Source organism: Pagrus pagrus (genome assembly GCF_965226575.1).
Source record: "Pagrus pagrus genome assembly, contig: HAP1_SCAFFOLD_430, whole genome shotgun sequence".
Lineage (NCBI taxonomy): Eukaryota > Metazoa > Chordata > Actinopteri > Spariformes > Sparidae > Pagrus > Pagrus pagrus.
The window spans coordinates 18,520-35,000 of NW_028175035.1; the positions used below are offsets into that span (position 1 = coordinate 18,520).

General features: G+C 43.3%; 1 protein-coding gene across 3 annotated transcripts in view; it reads right to left on the minus strand.

The window, feature by feature from the left end:
* Positions 1–324: 324 nt before the first annotated feature.
* LOC311254132 (uncharacterized protein) overlaps positions 325–16,481 on the minus strand; it is a 17,348-nt gene continuing 1,191 nt past the window's right edge. Inside the window, exons 2-9 of one of the 3 annotated variants that reach the window (XM_084384533.1) lie at positions 15,685–16,182; positions 7,875–8,514; positions 7,728–7,788; positions 7,532–7,627; positions 5,697–5,830; positions 3,672–3,795; positions 3,377–3,538; positions 325–851 (exon numbers count right to left, since the gene is read on the minus strand). In XM_084384533.1, the coding sequence (XP_084240659.1) occupies positions 3,385–3,538; positions 3,672–3,795; positions 5,697–5,830; positions 7,532–7,627; positions 7,728–7,788; positions 7,875–8,514; positions 15,685–16,131 (1,656 nt within the window). In that variant the 5' untranslated portion in view covers positions 16,132–16,182 and the 3' untranslated portion in view covers positions 325–851; positions 3,377–3,384. Of the gene's footprint in view, positions 852–2,854; positions 3,539–3,671; positions 3,796–5,696; positions 5,831–7,531; positions 7,628–7,727; positions 7,789–7,874; positions 8,515–15,684; positions 16,183–16,481 lie in introns of those variants that run through there. The other 2 variants (XM_084384534.1, XM_084384532.1) reach the window with 2 other exon arrangements.

The following is a 16,481-nucleotide window of genomic DNA, read 5'->3' on the forward strand; positions in this document are numbered from 1 at the left end:
CGTCCGAACGACGCCGAATGACACCAAAGTTATCTGGGTGAGTAAATGACCATATCTTTTGCTGGAAATAAGGTCCAGGTTGTAAAAAACGGTACTTATCCTTTAAGACAACATGAAAACATCCATAAAAGAAAAACAAGCAGACAAAAACACATGTAATGTAACACATTATGTAAACACTAGATCAGAGAGGGAAACAAATGAAAAAAATATAGCAGCAGCTATATTTACCTGTCAGCCCGGTCCACAATATTGTTCAACAGGCTGGATGTCCTAAAAGCTTTTTTGGTTTTAGGTACTTTACAGACAGATTCATAGAAAGTCTTCAGTTCAACATAAAACAAAGTTTAATTTGGAATATATTGAAGAAATCTGGCTTTATGAATATGATATTTACCCAACAGACACAGCAACTTTATCACATCATTCATTTCCTTATTATTAGTTTCAACAGTCAAAAATAAGACCATAGCTTCTGTAATAGTGACCAGGACCCCACGAGACCCAAATTAATAAAGACATGTGAGTCCAACAGTTAGTAGAACGGAGGCATCCATAAAACATGAGAAGAAGACTCAACCTCTTCTTTGCAGAAGGAACATAAAGAGGACACATGGGCTCTAGAGTTGTTAAGGAGTTCATTACAGGAATAGTATCTATGTAAGAGTTTAATATGAACTTCTTTAACTTTATCTGTTAAACTCAGTCTGATGTGAGGAAACATCGCTCTCCAACCATGAGAGGAATTGTGACATTGACTCTGAGCAGAAGTAACAACACTCCTGATATGAGCATTATTACAAGAAGGTTCCTCTAAAGTGCTTCCACCAGCTACAGTGCAGGAATCATTCCTGAGAACAGAGGAGATGCTTTTATTAGAGACAGCACTTTAGTAGGTAAACTTTGAATTATTCACAGAGCGAGAGATTACTAATCCTCTTTGTTGGGTGAATTCTTCATAGGTAGCTATGAGCATTGTACCAGCATCATTTAGAAGTTCATAAATAAACACAATACCTTGGTCGTACCACTCTGTTATTTCTGTTTACAACATGTTGATGATCCATTAGATACGTGTGTGTGTGTGTGTGTGTGTGTGTGTGTGTGTGTGTGTGTGTGTGTGGGGAGGAGTCGTGTTGGTTCCATGTGTCCACGGCTCCTTTATGGAAGTTTACATGTTTAACAGGCCAAAACTTTAAAGCACATTTATCAAACAGAGAACTGGGGATAAAAACCAAGGGGCGTTATTATGTACCAAACTATGTTTTAACAGATTGATTTAAATATACTATTAATAGTTTGAAAGTGTGAGTGTTTCCTCTTTACACACTCAGTCTTTGAAATAAGAGTGAATCAACAGCTGTACATGTTTTCTGATCAACATATAAAGACAAAGCTGGAAACACTAATCTAGATGAACCTTCTGCCTTAGAAAGTAACACAGGAGCCATCACAGTCAGCTCTCTCTGTAACCACCAGTCTGGAGACATCCTTCCATCTGTAGATCCGATTATTGTGACTCCAGATATTTTACACCATCTATTAAAAGACTGTCACTATTTCACACCTATTCTTATTAATAGTGAAGCCAGAAGCAACTGAAAACATTTGAAAGCATCTATAACAGCAGAAGAAGAAACAGAGCAGCTGACTGATGGTCAGAACATCTCAACACCTTCTACATTCTCACAGTCAACAATAAACTAATGAAGACGTTCAGCAGCTTCATGAAAAGTTAAAGCAGTAATCCACTTCCTGGAGCGCAAACTATACTCTCTTGTGATTGGCTCACAGACGTGAAGGGGAGTTTCTGTTGACAACGATATCAACGGACTCTGTGTCCCCAGAATAAACCCTGAGACCTGATCTTAAAAAAACCCTGAATCAAAAATGAGGGACCTAGGGGAGACAGACTACAGAGTATGGTTTTTAAGGGTTGATTCAGGGTTTTTAAAGGGGAACTACCGTTTTTTACAACCTGGACCTTATTTCTAGCATAAAATACGATCATTTACTCACCCAGATAACTTTGGTGTCATTTGGAGTCGTTCGGACGAAATTAGATCCAGTGTAGCGCTGATATATCCATATAATGTGAGTGACGGGGCAGCGACACACAGCCTCTATATAACACATTATCTGCCACGAAACTAGTTCATTTCACCAATATTTTGTCATGATACGCTCGTGCTATTCCCCTCTGAGTCCGGGCTCGTCTGTTATCAATATCCGGGGTCAAACTAGCAGTAGCAGCTACAGTAGCAGCTACTACTTCCAGGTCAGAGGTAGTAGGTCAACCTACAGACCCCGGATGTTGATAACAGACGAACCCGGACTCAGAGGGGAATAGCACGAGCGTATCATGACAAAATATTGGTGAAATGAACTAGTTTCGTGGCAGATAATGCTCATAGAGGCTGCGCTTCGGTGCCCCGATCACTCGCATTATATGGATATATCGGCGCTACACTGGATCTAATTTCGTCCGAACGACTTCAAATGACACCAAAGTTATCTGGGTGAGTACATGATCATATATTTTGCTAGAAATAAGGTCCAGGTTGTAAAAAACGGTAGTTATCCTTTAAGGGTTGATTCAGGGTTTTAAAGGGTTGATTCAGGGTTTTAAAGGGTTGATTCAGGGTAGGGGTGGGTGATACATATCGTCTGCGATAATACCGTCATTGTTGTTTTGACAATGTGCAAATTTCCATTATCGAGTATTTAAATGACTTCGCCAAAAACATTGAAACGCACGCGGAAACTCCTCACATCCACTTAACACACGGTGCAGCAACACTCTCTCCTGCATGGCAGGATTCGCCCCACCCCTCGACCTCTTGCCTTCGACCTCTGAACCCCGCGACGTCTCATAACAACAACAACGGCGGACTACATGCCTTCTTTTGTGTTCGGTTTCTCCGTCTACTGTCTGTTTGTTTACAGCGCGCAAGCTTTTTGTGTACGCTCCGTCTCTTTTTCTCTGTTTTTGGTGAATTTCAAGCGCCACCTATAGGCCTGGAATATAAACTACAGCGTTTTCAGTGGATCGGTCTGGACGCAGATATTCTTGAAACAATGCCGAGGAAGACGGAGGATATCGACTGATTATTGTTAACGCCAAAATCAAATTTTGCCCATATCGCCCACCCCTAATTCAGGGTTTTTAAGGGTTGATTCAGGGTTTTTAAGGGTTGTGGACCGAAACATTCTGACTCATCTGAAAAACACAAAACTCATTTAGTTTCATCACTTTTTTTTTACTTTAATTAGAAAAATCCAACCAGCAGATATCAATAACAGTCTGTGACATCATCAAAGTGGACAAAGTGAACTGGCCCACTAGCTAGCTAGTCCAATCAGGGCATCTGATCACCTGTGAGGTTACAGTGTGGCGTGCTGGGATGGGGCGTGGTGTCTGCGGATGTGTCTCAGCAGCAGCTGACGGTCTGGACTCGAGTACTCGCACTGTTGGCATGGAAACACCTCGCCAGTGTGATGACGGCGAGCGTGAAGGTCCAAACTCTTCTTCTGGATACTGAGACAGTAAGAAATACAGGAAGTTAAAGTCACCACGGCAACCAAACAACTCAGCAGCAGACCATAACCAATCAGAGAAGAAACGAACAAACCACAGGTGTGTGTGTGTGTGTGTGTGTCAGGTGTGTTACCTGCAGTAGTCGCAGTGTTGACACCTGTATGGTTTCTCCTGACTGTGAGTTCTGCTGTGTCTGAGCAGAGAGCTGCGGTCTATAGAAGCATACGGACACTGAGCACACCTGTACGGCTTCTCACCTGGACACACACACACAACATACAGTCAGCTGTTACCTGTGTGTGTTCTCAGGTGTGTGTTACCTGTGTGTGTTCTCAGGTGTGTGTTACCTGTGTGTGCTCTCAGGTGTGTGTTCTCAGGTGTGTGTTACCTGTGTGTGCTCTCAGGTGTGTGTTCTCAGGTGTGTGTTACCTGCGTGTGCTCTCAGGTGTGTGTTCTCAGGTGTGTGTTACCTGTGTGTGTTCTCAGGTGTGTGTTACCTGTGTGTGCTCTTAGGTGTGTGTTCTCAGGTGTGTGTTCTCAGCTGTGTGTTACCTGTGTGTGCTCTCAGGTGTGTGTTCTTAGGTGTGTGTTACCTGTGTGTGTTCTCAGCTGTGTGTTACCTGTGTGTGCTACCAGGTGTGTGTTCTCAGGTGTGTGTTACCTATGTGTGTTCTCAGGTGTGTGTTACCTATGTGTGTTCTCAGGTGTGAGTTACCTGTGTGTGTTACCTGTGTGTGTTCTCAGCTGTGTGTTACCTATGTGTGTTCTCAGGTGTGTGTTACCTGTGTGTGTTCTCAGCTGTGTGTTACCTATGTGTGTTCTCAGGTGTGTGTTACCTGTGTGTGTTCTCAGCTGTGTGTTACCTGTGTGTGCTCTCAGGTGTGAGTTACCTGTGTGTGTTACCTGTGTGTGTTCTCAGCTGTGTGTTACCTATGTGTGTTCTCAGGTGTGTGTTACCTGTGTGTGTTCTCAGCTGTGTGTTACCTGTGTGTGCTCTTAGGTGTGTGATCTCAGGTGTGTGTTCTCAGCTGTGTGTTACCTGTGTGTGCTCTCAGGTGTGTGTTCTTAGGTGTGTGTTACCTGTGTGTGTTACCTGTGTGTGTTCTCAGCTGTGTGTTACCTATGTGTGTTCTCAGGTGTGTGTTACCTGTGTGTGTTCTCAGCTGTGTGTTACCTGTGTGTGCTCTCAGGTGTGTGTTACCTGTGTGTGTTACCTGTGTGTGTTCTCAGCTGTGTGTTACCTATGTGTGTTCTCAGGTGTGTGTTACCTGTGTGTGTTCTCAGCTGTGTGTTACCTGTGTGTGTTCTCAGCTGTGTGTTACCTATGTGTGTTCTCAGGTGTGTGTTACCTGTGTGTGTTCTCAGCTGTGTGTTACCTGTGTGTGTTCTCAGCTGTGTGTTACCTGTGTGTGTTCTCAGTAGGGGTGGGCGATGTGGGCAAAAAATAATATCTCAATATTTTGGCGATAACGATAATCAGTCGATATCCTTTAAAATGTGGTTGGAATTGTCTGAGTTGGGCTTGTGTCCACCAAACGCGTTTTTAACGCTCAAAAACTCATTTTCCGAGCGGCCAGCGGTGTTAAAAGTTGAACAGATTTCAACTTGAAGCCTCAGAGCGCTGCGCTAAAAAAACGTCTCCGCTGACGTCTTTTTACCGCTGAAGGCACTTAGCGCTCTGAACGCTGAAGCCCATAGGACTTGTATTCAAAATAGGCGCTGCTAGCACTAGCTTGCGTGCTGTAAACAAACAGACAGTAGACGGAGAAACCGAACAGGAAACCAGAATCGTTTGTGTGGACCGATAATGAGGTCGAACTGCTGCTGCGACTAACACTCGACTACAAGGCGAGTAAGTTGCAAGAAACACGAACACGGGCATGTAGTCCGCCATTATTGTTGTTGTTATGAGATGTCGCGGGGTTCAGGGGTCGAAGGCAAGAGGTCGAGGGGTGGGGCGAATCCTGCCATGCAGTAGAGAGCGTTGCTGCACCGTGTGTTAAGTGGATGTGAGGAGTTTCCGCGTGCGTTTCAACCTATTTTTGGTGAAGTCACTTAAATACTCGATAATGGAAATTTGCACATCGTCAAAACAACAATGACGATATTATCGCAAACGACATATATCGCCCACCCCTAGTTCTCAGGTGTGTGTTACCTGTGTGTGTCCTCAGGTGTTGCAGCAGCGAGGCCTTCAGTCTGCTGCTGTAGGAACAGTGTGGACAGGTGAACGGCTTCTCTCCTCCATGGACGCCCAGGTGGCGCCTCAGAGTCAGTTTGGTGGAGAACTTCCTGTAAAGACAAACATCACAGTTAAAGCAGCCAATCACATTCCTGTCATGTTCAGTTTGTCCTGAAGCCCTCTGACTAGAGTCGCAGGATACCCACGGTACCCCGCAGTGCCAAATCGTAACGGTTCCTACTATACTAGAAATTCTACACGACGGTACTACCGTGGATTACTATACTACCGGTGCCAGTTTCCGCTACATAGCGGCGCCTCTACTTTCCTCTCGGCTTCTCACTGCATGCTACTCCCTTGTAAACAAACCCACATGGCAACTACTGCAACCGAACTACACAGCTGCTGAATGATTGGCTGCTTGCCTGTTACTGGTGACGTCCGGGGATATGATAGGCTGTTTCCGCACGCTGGGTCCGCCCGTCTGTTAGCTGATTGGCTGTTCGTGTGTTTCTGCCGGCAAGAACGAACTCCATGGAGACAGCTCCGCTTCGATAGAAATTCGCTTCAAAAACACACTCACCACGGCAGAAGCACCGGGCCCGAGCAGCGAGTCTGCCGCGGCGGCGGCGTCAGTGGCACCACTAATTTTGCTCAAAAAAACAAACTCCAAAAGTCACATTTGGAACTATTTTGGCTTTAAACAAGGCACAGACGGTAAAGCAATAGACGATGGCCGTCCACTGTGCAGGCGCTGCCACCAAGCTATCCACCTTATTCCTAGCCCCCATGATGCCTTGCGTGAATTATGGGCGCGACTTCCGGTTGCGTTTGTTTACATGGTAACGGTAGACGCTAATCCGGTTTTCATGAGGGTTAGAGAGGTAAAACATGTGGGAACATCAGCTGTTAGAGCTTAAACGAGACAACATTACAATCCCGTTGCCTACTCATATAGAGGGGTGGGAGGGTGACGTGAAGAAGTGGCCTGAGATAACATACAGTTTTAGCTACTTTCTTAACTCTGTCGCTTCGGACAGGGAGGCAATGAATAATCTGAAAAGCTCTGAGGCGTATCAGTGCCTCTACAGTAATAAGTATTAATAATTCATAAGAATATTATATAATATTTTATATATAATATAATATAATATATACTATAATATTATATATAATATATACTATAATATTATAATATAATATATATTATAATAATTCCGGTGAGAACCGGAAGTTGCACCCATAATAGTTTCTACAGCAACGACCCCAGGAATAAGGTGGATAGGAGCCAAAGGAGGGAACACATCCAACCTCATAAAACACCTGCAGTGTCGTCACCCAGATTTATACGTCGAATAGCAGGTTAGTTTGCCCTGTTTATTTTCTCATTGGCTAATATCAGGCTATATGCTCCGTGTACAGGCTGAGGAGTGAAGAGTTAAAGGATGTCCAAGTATGACTAGACGCACAAACACGCAGAGAAAAGGCCAGTGGTCTGTTTGTTTTTTTCAATTTTAACTTTTTAATAAATGTTATTCATTAAAATATTTGTTTCAGTCTAATTCCTACTTCACCAGTGTTATGTTTATCATGCACCAAACAACATTATAAGTAATTAATAAGTATTTATAACTTGTACAAATACACTGCAGTTCATAAAAATAATACTAATAAAAAAAGGCTGCAGTATCGCGATAATACCCGGAACCGTGATACTTTGTCTGGTGTAGTATCGTGGTTACTCATTTTGGTATCGTGACAACTCTACCTCTGACACCTGTGCAGTGAGGGATTGTGGGTAGTGAAGTTACCTGTGACACAGAGAGCAGCAGAAGCCCTCCTTCTCTTCTTCTTCTTCTGTTTTCTGTTGTCTTGTGACACCCTGCAGTGAACCAGCCTCACACCTGCTGCTCCACACACACACACACACACACACACACACACACACACACACACACAGATAAACTTTCCAAAATAAAAGTCTTGTTTGGACATTCAGCCGTCTACCTGTCTGTGCGGTCTGCGTCCTTCCCTCCTGCTCGTCCAATCAGCCGGCGCCTCCACCTGTCTGCAGGAAACACATCATCATCATCATCACTGTGATTATTTTCTTGTTTCTTCATCGTTATAAAGTTCAGCTGGAGGTCATCTGACCTGAGAGGTTGCCGTGGTGACGCTGATCACAGGCGTTGTGTGTTTGTTGCTGAACGTTTCGACAGCTGAACGGCCTCGATGCTGCCTTCTTCTTCTTCTTCTTCTTCTTCTCCTGTTCCTCCCTCCTCCTCCTACTCCTCCTCCTACTCCTCCTCCTGCTGCTGCTGTTGCTGTGGCTCCTCCAGTGAGGCTCCAGCTCCTTCCAGCTGTTGGCCGTCCAGCTGCAGCAGACGCAGCCGAACCCTCCGGACGCCCGGTGGGACCGGACGTGAACATCCAGCAGCCGCCTGGTCGGCAGCGTCAGGGGACACAGGAGACACAGCAGCCTGGGGGGGGAAGTCTCGCTCTGCTTCAGGCTGCTGGACTGAGACAGGATGGGGGGATCATCGGGGGGAGGGAGGACGGGTTGCGAGGTGCTGGGATGAGGAGGAGGAGCAGGAGCAGGAGCAGGAGGAGGAGGTTTGGGGGCCGAGATGCGACACAGTCCCAGAGACATGAGGTGAGCGGACTGTGCCATCTCCTCCTGGGTGGCGGGGGTGTTAATGGGACAGGACAGATCCACTGACGGTTCCTTCAGAGGGAAGATGGAGGACTCCTCCTCCTCCTCCTCCTCCTCCTCCTCCTCGAACAGAGTGCTCACCTGCACACACAGAAACACCTCCAGGATGACTATGAACATCTTCATCTACAGGACTTCAACATGTGAGCGTCCGTGTGGAGCAGCAGCTCTCTGTTCACATTCAGACCACAAGAGGTCTCACTCCTTCTGATTTATCAGAGCTGACGTGTGCATCAGCAGCAGGACGGAGGACATGTATCAACATCCGTCCTGACTCACCTCCAAGTCTGAGATCCGATCACTACGACTACATTCAGAGGTGGTCTAGGCCACACTGAACGACCGCCTACAAAACTAAAGTCCTCTGTGAAACAAGGAGACGAAGAAGGAGGAGGAAGTCACAACAACAGGCAGAATGATCACTCTGTCTGATCTCCAGGTGCTTCACTGTGATGTAATGACATGTTAAACTGATCCAACCAATGAACTAGTAACCACGACACCACACCATCACACCAGACTCCCTTAACAAATGTCTCAGTTTAGTGAGTTGTTGAGTTGGAGACTCTGTCTCTGACTAATTCTTCTACATGAACTTCTTTCTGTTTGTCTCAGTGATGGACACGTTTGTTTCATTTAGGACAGGAAGTGACATCAGATCATGGTGGTCACTCAGATGCAGGTAAATGTAGCTGTGAATTGATAGACTGTAATCGGATTACTCAGGATGGATGATGACAGCAGGTGTGAATTCTCACGTTGAGTCAGACTCACAGCTGTTAATGTGTCACAGCACACACACGTGATTTACATCAGTCAGACAGAGTGATCATCATTCTGCCTGTTGTTGTGACTCCTCCTCCTCCTCCTCCTCCTCCTCCTCCTCGCTTCACAGAGGACATAAGTTGAGTAGTTGGTTCGATCTGACAAACTAACATTTAGATTCAACGTGTTTATTAAAATAACATCTGCTCATACTGATCAATAAATATTTGTCCTCAGATCCTGTTTACAGCTCGACGGTCATGTGATGTGTTTTCAGGTGTGTTTGTCTGAACAAAGACTGCTTCTGGTTTATAATGAAAATCTGTGTGTGTGTGTAGTGCGTCTTAATTCAGGGACTGCATCCTTCAAGGATGCGGCCTTTGTGGCCCACGAAGGCCGCGTCCTTCGGAGAGACCGTGAAGGACGCGCCCACCGTTGTTAAATGGGACGGTCCAGCCTTCGGAGTATTTCCTGGTTGCGTCACCAGATGTTCCCGCCCCTTACGTCACGATTGTGAATGAAGAGATGCATTAAAGTCTGTTTTGGTTCAAATCTACAAACGACAAAATGTGTCAAATCTAAATTGAATCATCAACATTACAAAATAAACATTAACCCACTGATAAATAACAACTATATTTACCACAGCATCACCAGCGTCACGTGTTTTAACTGAAAGTTAACATCTGGAAGTTTTATAGTCCCTTGAACTTTAACATATCTGGCGTTGGATGTTCAAATGAGTAAAAACCGAGTATAAACCCATTACTGAAATTTGAATGTCATGTCTGCGCCACTTGATGTCGCCATTTTCTCTTGCTTCCTCTTCTGTTTCGGGACTGAGCAGCGGTGTGCAAAGGATCTTGGGATATGGGAGGCAGCGAAGGATAGTAGCGGTGCGTCCTCCAAAAAGAGGGAAGGCCAGGCTGTGTTTGAAGGAGCCTTCCAACTGGGACAGCTCTGCACGGCGTTGTGACGTAATTGGCCTTCAAATGCCCTTCGAGGGCCGCAGCCCCTGAATTTGGACACAGCCACAGTGTGTGTGTCAGGTGACTAAAAATTTGGAGTTCAAGAGTGCCTACAAGACAATTTCCTTGTGAGGAGAGTATGACCAAAAAGGCAAAAGCAGAGATGGATGAAATTAAGCAATCCCTGTGCACCTTACAACAAGAGATTGGTAAAATTGCCACGCAGCAAACACAGATAATCAAGCTGGTCGAACAGGTGGAAGGCCTCCAAAAGCAAGTGGACAGTCTTAAAATCGAGAACAAAGAGAAGGACTGGGAAATTGAAATCCTTAAAGGAAGAATCGATGAAATGAAACGCATTGATGATGTGATAATCACCGGATTAAAGACAAGACACCGCTCCTATGCAAACGTCACAGCCTCGGCTGAAGGCCGAGTTGGAAACACTGGAGAACCAGGTCATTCAACTCCTCGGTAGCAGGAACTTGCCCATCCAGAGCCAACACATCGCCGCTTGCCACGCTCTCCCTCGAAAACAGACCAACATGCAGCAGCCACCAGCGATCTTAATACGGTTTGTGAATAGAAAACACAACCGAGTTACTGAAGCATGGACGCATGTTGAAGGGAACCGGTGTCTACCTGAATGAGCACCTCACACAAAAAACGCTGATATTGCTAGAGAAGCCCGCAAACTCAAGAAAGAAAATAAGATCAAGGCAACGTGGACAAGGAACTGTACAGTCTTCATAAGACTCACCGGAGCGACACCGGAGGAAGAAAAGGTGCTGGCGGTATGAGCGATCAAGGATTTGGAGCAGTACGTAAAAAAATGACAGTCCACATGTCAATCACTGCAGTAGATTTACGGCTGGAAACAAGAGGATCCTTTACACCGAATATCGATTTGGACCGCGACATCACCAGTGTCTACTCTAAATGGATTATTATCACCAAGTTGTTTCTGCGCCGCAGGTAGACCGGCAGAACTTTTTTCTTTTTATCTTAATTTTTTTTCTTCAATGACTTCCACTAACTCATTCCCTCCAAACCTCGGGAGATTCCCCCCACAGACTCTAATACATTGACATTTAATCCTTTTGAAAGCACAACGGACAATGATGGAATTTACGAGACTTTTTTTAATCCTGATGCGAACTTTATTGTCTCCAACTCTGCAAAACTGTCATGCAAATATTTCTCTGAAAGTCAGTTTAATAATTTATGTCATCAGGGAGACCCCATTGTTTTTTCCACTTTTCATTTGAATATCCGCAGTTTGTCTAAAAATCATGATTGTCTGAAAACGTATTTACCAACTCTGACTCACTCCTTTTCAGTTTTAGCTTTTTCTGAAACATGGTTAACTGACGATCTTCTCAGTCTTTTTCCGTTATCAAATTATAACTCATCTCACTCCTGCAGAAATAATAGAACAGGAGGAGGAGTGTCTCTGTATGTGTCGAATGCTCAGAATTTCATCAGGAGAAAAGATCTGATTGCTGACTTTGCTACGACGCATGTGGAATCTGTATTTATAGATATTGCACTTGGTAGAAAAAACGTTATAGTCGGATGCATTTATAGATCCCCGACTCAGATATAATCATGTTTAATGACGCACTATATTCTACTTTAGAAAATATAAACAAGGAAAATAAATTGTGTGCCTTATTTGGGGATTTTAACATCAATCTGCTTAAAGATGATCAGATATCCACAACTGACTTTCTAAATACACTTTACTCCAAAAGTTTTTTCCCCTTAATGGCAAAGCCAACTCGAACCACCAAATCTTCAGCCTCATTAATCGATAATATTCTTTTCAACTCTCTGGACTATGAAGTCAACTCCGGTCTATTATTGTGTGATATATCTGATCATCTCCCGGTATTCCAGATTGTATGTGCGATTGATCCTCTCTTAAAACAGCCATCAGTCACCTCTCTTGGGATTCTCGGATTGTCAGGTTAAAAGATGTTGATGCAGCTTATAATTTATTCTTAGTACTTATTAATTCTGCTTTAGAAGCATCTTTTCCCTTGATCAGCCCTAAATCTAAGACTAATTCTTCTAAAGGGAAACCATGGGTTACTTTAGATCTAAAGAAACGTTCCCGTAAAAAAAAAAAACTTTATAGGAAACCATTACTAATCCCACCCCTCTGAATATTGAAACCTATAAGAAATATAAAAATAAATTTACAGCAGTTCTAAGAAAAACAAAAAAAAAGTATTATGCAGATAAATTCATCCAGGCCTGGACAACCTGGAACCTTATTAATCATTTTCTGAATCGTAAAAAAGTATCAGCTGCATCACCAACATTAACGTGTGGGAATGTGGGGACGTTTTCAAACCCCGATGAAATAGCAAATGGCTTTAACAACTTTTTTGTTAATGTTGGCTCCGTCCTGGCATCGAGTTTCTCGGATGCCGGTGAGAACCCCTGTAGTTTTATTAAGGGGCAATATCCTCCTTTTAACACCACGATCCTCCAACGATACAAGAGGTCCATAATTTCATCCTGGAATTAAAGAACTCAGCCCAGGTCACGATGGTATAAAGAGCATCTTGATTTAAGAAACCATTGATCATTTAGTTTCTCCTTTAACCCACATTCTTTCCTTATCACTGCAATCTGGTAATATCCCCATGATTTAAAAATCGCTAAAGTTATCCCCGTTTTTAAAACGGGCGATACTGACAATTTTGGAAATTATCGACCTATATCCATCCTGCCATGCATCTCTAAATTACTGGAGAAATGAGTTTACTCTAGAATATTGAGGCACCAACAAGAAAATAATATTTTACATGATCACCAGTATGGATTTCTTAAAAAACATTCTACAGAGTAGAGATGTTCCGATACCATTTTTTCCCTCCCGATACCGTTTCCGATACTTATGCTGTGGGTATCGGCCGATACGAGTACCGATACCGATACCAGTGTGTTATAAAAAACGATATATATCATACTACGCCTGCATGACTGTGATATGATCATCACTGTGCTGAGGCCTGGCTCAGGTTAAACCCTCTGTAAAACATAATGAATACAGCAAATGAAAGCCATTTATTTTTAAAAAGAACAGTATAAAGCCGAATTCAGCACAGAGCAGACAGGAAGTCAGACACGAAATAATAACATGACATCCGGTTAATTTTCAAAATAAAACACTCCGTGTTGATACAAGCACAAAAACCTCAAATAAGAGACAAATACGCGCTCTTCTTCTAATCCTTCAGCCGGGAACACTTCGTGTTGTTGTGTTTATAACACATACATGTAACTGCGGTCGTGTGTGATTATGTAATCATCACGGGAATTCCTCGGTTTCGTAACTCCAGCTGATCGGCGGAGCTGCGCTGTGGCGGACTCAAAACACAGCTGGTGGGGGTTGAAGGACGAGGACAACGGAGCCAAACCGTCGGAGCCGTAACGCAGCGGACAGTATCCGGTAGAATCTCGGAGCTAACGGAGCTAGGCTAATAAATTACGTGGTATGGGATCGGTGCCTGGACTCCAGTACTCGCTGATACCGATGCCGGCATTTTCGGCAGTATCGGAGGCATTTCCGATACTGGCATCGGAATCGGAACAACTCTACTACAGAGCATGCATTACTTCAGTTAACTAATATTATTTAAACTGCTATGGACCAGAAAAAGTTTGCCCTTGGGGTCTTTCTAGACTTAAGCAAGGCATTCGATACTGTCAACCACAGTATTCTGATTGCCAAATTAAATAGATACGGTGTGGAGGATATTGCCCTGAATTGGTTCAAAAATTATTTATTTAATAGACAACAATATGTGACATTTAATGGCCACTCCTCTACCAAGTCCAGAATTTTACACGGGGTGCCTCAAGGCTCTATTTTGGGCCCTTTATTATTTTTGATTTACATAAATGATTTAGCTTTATCTTTAACATCTCCTTCCCGTAGTATTTGCTGATGACACTAATCTTATAGCAACTCATACTAATTTTAATTATTTGATTGATTCTGTGAACGATGATTTATCCTCTATATCCAAATGGTTTCAACTTAATAAATTAACACTCAATGTGAAGAAATGTAACTTTGTAATCTTTTGCAACATTAACAAGTCTTACCCCAAAGAGCAAGCTAAATTAAACATTAATGGAACAGAAATCATCCAAGTTAAAACTACCAAATTCTTGGGAATATTAGTTGACGAAAGACTTGATTGGACAAATCACATAGACCTTGTTCGCAAAAGATTAACAAAGATGATGGGCATATTAAGAAAAGTGTGCCCATTCATTCATCCTTCTGCCCATTTAACATTATTATAGTTTTTTATTTCCCTACTTGAACTACTGTAACATGGTCTGGGCAGCTACATCTCCTACACATCTTAAGAAATTATGTACTATTCAGAAGAGGTTCTTAAGATTCATCTCTCATTCAAACAGATATGCTCCGTCAGCACCACTATTCACAAAGTATTCTCTTCTACCAATTCACAAACTGAATAACTATCAGATTTGTTTATTCACAAGTTTATTTACAGAAACCAAGATCTCCCTGTCACTTTTCAAAATGTCTTTACCTTCACTCATAATGTACATTCTCACCGCACTAGACAGTAATAATCTTACTTTATATTTACCCTTCACCCGCACATCACACCATCAGTTTAATATGACCTACAGAGGTCCTATGTTTTGGAATGGACTACCTCCTTCACTAAGATCCATTTCTTCTTCTTCACTTATTAAAAAGCAGCTAAAAATACATCTCAACTTCTCTTGAATTTCCCGCTCTCTCCATATCCCACATCCTTACTCTGTCTTTTTATGATTTCAATTAGGGCCCGAGCGATTTAAACGCTTTTCTGGTCCGAGTTTGATTCATGATAAATCCGTGGTATATGACTGAGATGATCAGTCGGTCTTCCTGTCGGCGTGAAGAGCAGTAGCTAATGGTGCCTTGTTGTAGGCCTAATGTTGGATGGTTGTCATGTTAATATGCTGCTGACTCAGCAATAAAAAGGATCTGAAATTATTTTTCGGCGTTTAATTCTTTGTAGAAGTGTCTGAAAGGCTCAAAAGCAGCCATTTGTTCAAAAAAAATAAGTAAATATGTAGATATATTACTTAAATTAATAAAATTTTAAAACTTTATATAAAAAAAAAAAATCGGCCGATTAATCTGTTATCGGATTTTTTTCCCCCTAATAATCGGCATCGGCCCCAAAAAATCCATATCGGTCGGGCCCTAATTTCAATTAATGAATTTTTTGTACCTTTGTCTACCTCCATTTTTTCTCATTTTTGTTCATTTTGCTCATATAACGTTGATTATGTATGCACTTTATCTCCTTTATTTTTTCTATGCTTATTTGTTAGCCATAGAAATTTGTCTTGTTGTAATTTGTTGTAGGGGTGGAACTTATGTACAAGCCAACCGGCTTCGTTCCCTCCGTGCACCATTGAATTTAAATGTGTGCTAAATAAATAAACTAAACTAAACTAGGTGTGTCACCTCACAGGTGTGTGCGACCTGCAGCCCCCCCTCGCTGCTGATGTCACATGTGGGCGGGCTCATGTTGTCGAGCATGTTGTAGAGCAGGAAGTCCTCGTCCTCGTCACTCTGCTTCGACTCTCCGTTCAGGTCCAGCTGGTAGGCCGACGCCCCCCTCTGGAGCCCCGCCTCCTCTCTGTCCTCAGCCCTGATTGCTCGGTTGGCCCCATCCAGGTATGCGAGGGTGGGGGGGCGGTGCCTGTGCAGCAGGTGGCTGCTGATGGAGGCCTTCAGGCCGCAGGTGAACTGACAGAGTTTACAGCGATAAAACTCCACCAGGAAGGACTCCACCAGCCCCCCCGACAGCCCCTCCACCTCCCCACAGTACAGACTGGAGCTCACAGCCCCGCCCACCACCTGCAGCGTCACAGGACTGATGTCACGGTACCGCTGACTAACTGACGACATCACCGTGACATCACAGGACTGCAAACAGGACACCACGCCCACAACATCAACCTGTAATCAGATTACCACAAAAACATTACACACACTCCACTAAATGTTTTTGTTTCTAAACATGTTCTGAAAATTATCAAAATATTACAAAATAAATCATGTTTACCCTCCACTTCTGTTCTTAGCAACACATTATCTGATGAGGAAAAACCTTTCTGAACTGAATTCACCAGGCTTCCGTAGTTTAGTTAAGTTACTTAGTCAACTCAATGTGTGTGTTTTAGATTAAGCAACGCTGTTTGTAAGAATAGATGTACAAATGAGCGATCAATAAATCAATAAAAGAACATCAATGACTG